This window comes from Mastomys coucha, unplaced genomic scaffold, assembly GCF_008632895.1.
Source record: "Mastomys coucha isolate ucsf_1 unplaced genomic scaffold, UCSF_Mcou_1 pScaffold18, whole genome shotgun sequence".
Lineage (NCBI taxonomy): Eukaryota > Metazoa > Chordata > Mammalia > Rodentia > Muridae > Mastomys > Mastomys coucha.
In genome coordinates, this window is record NW_022196900.1 from 20060061 (window position 1) to 20066971 (window position 6911).

The window sequence follows — 6911 nt, forward strand, 5'->3', positions numbered from 1 at the left end:
TCTAGGGCTTGTATATCTTTACTCACTTCTCTGAATTAATTTTGTAAGAGGGAGGAGGGAGATGATTGATGTCTTTTTCTCTTTTTAAAAAATACTTTTTAAAAACTTAAGAACAAAGAAGAAATCTGAGCAAATTTATTAGTGGCTTTTGTCAATGTAGACTAGTACATTTATGCACCAAACAAAATGTGTTAGTGCTTACAAGGTAGAGTTATTGTATCTCATTGATCTTAGTTCAGACTCTTACAGCATTTCCTATTACATATATTTACATAATTCATAATATGTAACTCACGAGACACAATTTGAGTTACCTATTTGAATATATTCAATACATATGTTTATAAAATATATTATATAGCACATGTGTGTGGAGCACTATTTTAAAAAGTCTTTTAGAGTAGTTTTAAGTTCACAGCCAAACTGAGCAGAAAATCCTGCATTCTCACAACCCCACTATATTCCTCTCCAGGACTACTACTGTCAAAATCTCACACTGCTGTGATACATTTGTTACAATCACCCAAAGTCACACTTAATATTAACATTCACTCTTGGCATACTTTCCCACCCATGACAAGTGTATGTCATGGGTCACCTGGATCATCACAGGATCCTACAAAACAATTGGCAATCACTGGGATCTTTTGTTTTTTACTTTACCATTCTCAAGAGTATCAATGTTGAAATCATAAAGTATGTTGACTTTATAGATTGGTGTATGAGACATTTCATTAGAGATTATATTTTCCTTGGGCTGGAGGGATGGCTCAACGTTTAAGGGCACTGGCTGCTCTTCCAAAGGACCTGTGCAAAGCAGTACCTTCTTGGTACTCAGAACCATCTGCAACGCTAGTTCTGGGGGAATCAGATGGGGGAATCAGACGCCCTCTTCTGTTCTCCATGGGTACTGCATGCACAGTCCTACCTGGGTCTTTTGAAAGATTAGCAAGTGCTCTGAAAAGCTGAGCCATCTTTCCAGCCCCTAGAGCTTTGGTTAGAAAGCCAGGTTTGAGCAGACTAAATTTAACCAAAATGAAGTGCAACATAGTTGATCTTTATTTGGTTATACCCAACTATACCAACTTTCTTTGTCCTTTCTGTGTTACCCACCATACTGTATGAAATCCTTTGCTGTAAGGGTCTAGGAAAGATTTGGAAAAATGAACATGCTACAAAATGCTCAAATTGAGAAATTCATATCCTTGACCAAGTCCAAGGAAGTACTAATAACACACAGCCTTGTTCTGAATATGACGAACAAGCACATTTTAAGAAAAAGAAACATGGCCTATTATTTTTATTTGTAAAATGTCATTGAGTATAAGACCCAATTCCATTTTGGATTCTTGGAAATAATGGATTCTTGAAAATGCGTTAAGAATGCTTTAAAAATGGGCCTTAGAACTGATTAATCACAATCGTGGCATTTAAAACCTTATGTTATTATTTCCATGTATGGATTCCATCCTGCTGTAACTCTATTAACCAATAACTCTCAACAATTGGAAATTAATTTCTTTGGGGGGTGTTGTTTGGAGACAGGGTTTCTCTGTATAGCCCTGGCTGTCCTGGAACTCACTCTGTAGATCAGGTTGGCCTTGAACTTAGAAATCCACCTGCCTCTGCTTCCCAAGTGCTGGGATTAAAGGCATGCGCCATCACTGCCCGGTGGGAAATTAATTTCTAAGTGGGTTCTTTCCCACTGATTTTTCAGCAGTAGAAAAAAGGACACTGCAAACTTTAAGTCTGTGTAATTGTAGTTTATTATGTATATCATAGATTGAAGCCACTCAATTATTATTAACTACAATCAATAGCAAAACAAAGAGTGAATTCAATTCTAAAATTCCTTGAGGGAGGCCATGGATTATTTTTAAAAAGTAACTTGAAGCCGGGCGGTGGTGGCACATGCCTTTAATGCCAGCACTTGGGAGGCAGAGGAAGGCGGATTTCTGAGTTCGAGGCCAGCCTGGTCTACAGAGTGAGTTCCAGGACAGCCAGGGCTACTCAGAGAAATCCTGTCTCGAAAAAACAAAAACAAACAAACAAAAAAGTAACTTGAATAATAAACAGCTTAAACACAGAACAATTGCAAACAATATAGATGTATCCAGGCTGAAGAAAAAAATGGAAACACTTACTACTAGTAGTCTCTCCCAGTTCCGACTCTTGTTTTTCCACTACAGGGATTCACTGAATTTGCCCAGCGTGGCCTGGAACCTGTGTGCTCAAATTCAGGCAATCCTCCTGCTTCAGTCCCAGGAGTAACTGGGCTATATACAGGCTTCTCACACAGCCTAGCTTTTATTTCCCCATTTTCAGTATCGTGCACATGTGTAATTAAACGTTTTAGTAATAGCACCATTTAACAGCCTTTTAAAAAGGAGTAATGTAATTTAACCCAGTATGTCTAAAATCTATCATCCTAGCAAATAAACACAAGATTTATGAATGAGATGGTTTGTCAGCGCTGTACTGGCAACACTTAACAGCCGAGCACTGCTGCTGGAACTAGCTACATTTCCTTAACTCTCTTGGCTACATCTTAGCCAAATTACACACAGCGGCCCTAGAGGACGCACAATCTTGCGCGAATTCAGCACCAAGCCATTCTTCCAATTCTGAGTTTGGGGATTCCTTAAATAACACAGTAGTCTCTTGGCTCCTCCGGATTTGGCCAAGATAAAGTGTAGAGGCGGCGCGTGCTGCTTAGAGACCGTGCAGGGGATGGGGGCGGGGGTGCTCCCGAAGACTGAACCCGCGGGCGCGGGCGGCGGCAGCGGTTGGTAGCTGCCGGGCGGCGAGCACGCGGGGGCAGCTCCACCCGTGGGCGCGCGGGCCGGGACCGAGGCGCGAGGGCGCCGCCCCGAGGTGGGGTTGGGGGGCGGGCACCGGGCTCCCGAGGGCGGGGCGGGGCGGACCGCATCGTTCTGGGATTCGGGCGCCGGCAGCGGGCAGGAACCAGAACGCGGAGCCGCGGCAAGCGAAAGGGACGGCGGTGGCGGCGGCGGCGGCAGCCGGGAGGGTCTAAACCACGGGAGCCCGAGCGCGCGGCAACGGCCGCCTGGAGCGCGCAGCGCGGTCAGCCTGCGCTCGCAGCACACCAGCGCGCGCACGCTAAGGGGTGCGCGGTGCCGAGCGCGCGCCGAGCGGCCGGGGGCGCGCAGGCCCTGCCCGCCCCTTCCGTCCGCACGCCCGCCGCCCCGCCGGCCCTTCCTCTCCCACCTTCCACTCGCGGCCCGCGCCCCGCACCCGGCGGCCCCCGCGTCCTCCTCCCGCGGCAGCGCTGTCCGCGGCGGCCGGAGCGGGCCGGGCCGGGCCAGCGGGCCGGGGGATGGCGCTGCTGGACCTGGCCCAGGAGGGAATGGCCTTGTTCGGCTTCGTGCTCTTCGTGGTGCTGTGGCTGATGCATTTCATGTCCATCATCTACACGTGAGTTGGAGGGTCGGGGCCTCGGGGACGAGCTGGACTGGTAGGCGTGTGTGCGGTGGAAGGTAGCGTTCTGCGGGGTTAGAGAGAGCTGATCCCCAAACGGTCCCCTCCATCGGTCTCCTTGGGGCGGTGCGGCGCGGGGTCCTGGAGAAGGAATAGCGCTGGAGTCGCGACCTGACTCCTGGGTTGCAGGCGACTACCGAGCTCTAGGAAAGGAGCCTGCCTCTCTGTCTGGTGGAGGGTTGTCTGCTTGGTCTGATAATGTAGATTCGTGCGATTTTTCTTCCCATCTGGTCGAAGATGTATGGTGTATTGTGAGGTTTTCCCCTCCCTCCGCGCGGGCCACGTCTCTGTTATGGAGATGGTCCTTTACACTCTTCCGGGAGCTGCTCACCAGCACCCGGAGACTTCCCAGTGGATTACCTCCTTCCTAGAAGAGCTATGTACTTAGCTAGGTGTGGAGCACCTGCCCGCCTTGAAGAACGTCGGTCGCCGAGCCTGTGTAAGCCAGTGTTGTATAGCTTCGAGTCCTGTCAGGGTGGCATTTCAGTATCATGGCTTTATTTCTTTATCTTTTTTCCAAGTCTTTATTATTTATGGACCTGTTTGGAGTTGCATCCTTAATCCGTTTTCCACACACATCTTTTCATTTGACAGGTTCCTCCCCAAGGCCTACTAGATACTACCTGGTATTGGGCTGGGGACACAGTTGAGAGAGCAGGACAAAACTCCTGCCCTCGTGAAGCTTACGTTCTAGAAGGATGAAACATGATAAAAATCTAAATAAGGTTATTCCCTATAAAGCTCATGACTAAAACAGAACAGGGTGAAGGGGCAGAGAGGGACATGATATAGGTGGCTGAGTTTTGATCCATCAATGAAATGCCTTTAAAATGAAGCCTATTTAAATGTGGAGAGATGAACTCATTTGGCATTTTAGCCTGAAAAGAGGGGGAAGGAATTTTTTTTTTTTTAACTACCAAATGGGAATAGGCTCGAATAGGATGCATGTTAATGAAAAACAGGGAAGGATGTTAGGTAATTACTTTAAGATTTTTTTTTCCACTATAGAAAACATGTGCTTTTCTCCATTTGGTGTGCCACTTCCTGATACTGAGAAAGATGACACCTGAATTAGATAAGCAGACAGGGTTTTTTTTGTTTTGTTTTGTTTTGTTTTTTCTTTTTTGAAAGTGAAAGAAAACATACCCCCGTTCAGAATTTAGAAACTTAAGCAGTATTCATTTTAACTACATGGGCTCTTTAAAAAGCAATGGCTACTTTATCAGGAATTTAGACAATACAGAAAGGAATAAACAAGATAGTTATAACACATACCAAAATATTACCTTGTTAGCCTTTTTTGCCTACCTTCCCAATTATGTTTTTTATATATGAAGAGGACAGGCAAAGGAGGAGAGAGGAGATTGTACTGTGTCATGACTTTTGTTCTATATAGCCTGTTTTAAAGTCTACCTGCTGAATAAGTGATTTTTGAGGAGCAAGCGGTACTGGGTACTGTTCTCGGTGCTAGAAGTTAAGCATGAAGAACCAAATACCCCAAGGCTGCTGCTTGTGGGGAGCTGCCTGCAAAGTAACCTGACCATTGTTTTTCTCATATCAACAAATATGTGAGCTCTCTCCATCGGCTTAGGGAGAAGCATAGCATCTTAGCTTATGAGTTTTTAATATTTATTTATTGTTTTGGTAGGCCATTCAGTTGATTCCAGTTACTATTAAACAACACTTAATAAGAAGCTGTTATATTTGTATTTCTTAACTTTTTCCTATGCTGGGAACCAAACCCAGGGCCTTCTGTATGTTGTGCAAGTGTTTATCCCAAAGATATATTACTAGCTCCTGTGATGAATTCTTATACCTGCATCTCCTTAGTTCACTTTTCAGAGGGAGAAAAAGTATTGGACCAGAAATGATACATCTTTTAATCTTTGATACAATGTTGCCTTATAAAATGTAATAGCTGTCTTGGATAATGAGTATTTCCCTGTTCTGTGTCCCTTATTCTTCACTGTTTCTTTTGTTTTGTTTTGTTTTTTGTTTTTGTTTTCTGAGACAGGGTTTCTCTGTGTAGCCCGGGCTGTCCTGGAACTCACTTTGTAAACCAGACTGACCTCGAACTTAGAAATCTACCTGCCTCTGCCTCTCAAGCACTAGAATTAAAGGCGTGCGCCTGGCTCTTCACTGTTTCTTTTGTTTTGATTTTCGTTCACTTAGTTATTGGTTCCACTGAGTAGCTTTTCGGATGTATATGTGCTAATTTCATTTAGTCATAAATTATGTGGATATAGTCTTTTGCCTATACTGCAGTCTGTAGCCAAGTTCCTCTGTTTTTGTGGAGGTAACTCCTATGTTAATCTGTCATGTACTGTTGCATCTCCTGACTATTTTATTGTCTCTCAACTTGAAGCTAAACAAGTCTTGTGTTTTATGTTTCCTTTTGTTGGTTGCATTTCCAAGTACTGCTTATATTAATTATATATGTTAGTCTGTTTTCTTCTACTGTTGTGAATTTCCCCCTTAAATTTTTACATACTACACTGTGATTTTTCTCAGCATTTTTCTTTGTTATACAGTGAGATCTAGAACCCTAATTAATAATCCTTTCCTTTTCTTTTCTTTTTTTTTTTTTGGTTTTTCAAGACAGGGTTTCTCTGAGTAGCCCTGGCTGTCCTGGAACTCACTCTGTAGACCAGGCTGGCCTTGAACTCAGAAATCCGCCTTCCTCTGCCTCCCAAGTGCTGGCATTAAAGGCGTGTGCCACCTCCACCCGGGCATAATAATCCTTTTCTGAGATAGGGTCTTACTAGGCAGCTCAGTTTATCTTGGGACTTATGATGTAAATCAGGCTGACCTTGAACTCACAGAGATCCATCTGCCTCTGCTAACCATGCCTAGTTATAATTTTACATTTTTGATACATTTGCATAGTACAAATATTAGCTTTGTTGAAGTGCTATAAAAAGGCTTTGTAATTATTTTTTTAAAATACTCCAGGGCATTACCTTTAAATTAAAAAAAAAAATTGTGTGTGTGTGTGTTACAACCTCACAACCTGCAAGAGTTAGTTCAGTTCTCTCCTTCTACCATGAGGGTACTTGTGGCTGGGGATTGAGCTCAGGTTATCAGGCCTGGTGACAAGCATCTTTACCTACTGAGCCATATGGCCTACCCTTTTTATACAGATAAGAACATGTTCTGGGTTAGTGTGCTGGCACACAGGCAAGTGGATTTCCGAATTCAAGGCTAGCCTGGTCTTCATAGTGGGTCCTAGGACAGCCAGAACATTACATAATGGAGAGATCCTGTCTCAAAACACCAAATCAAACAAGTAAAAGAAGAAAATTCCTGCCGGACAGAGGTGGCGCACACCTTTAATCCCAGCGCTTAGGAGGCAGAGACATGCGGATTTCTGAGTTCGAGGCCAGCCTGGTCTACAGAGTGAGTTCCAGGACAGC

The 6911-nt window shown here is 44.4% G+C and overlaps 1 protein-coding gene across 1 annotated transcript in view; it reads left to right on the forward strand.

The window, feature by feature from the left end:
• The first annotated feature begins 2946 nt into the window (after positions 1 to 2946).
• Positions 2947 to 6911, forward strand: part of Ugcg (UDP-glucose ceramide glucosyltransferase) — a 33343-nt gene continuing 29378 nt past the window's right edge. Inside the window, exon 1 of the mRNA XM_031377532.1 lies at positions 2947 to 3435. Within this exon, the coding sequence (XP_031233392.1) occupies positions 3338 to 3435 (98 nt within the window). The 5' untranslated portion in view covers positions 2947 to 3337. The remainder of the gene's footprint in view (positions 3436 to 6911) is intronic.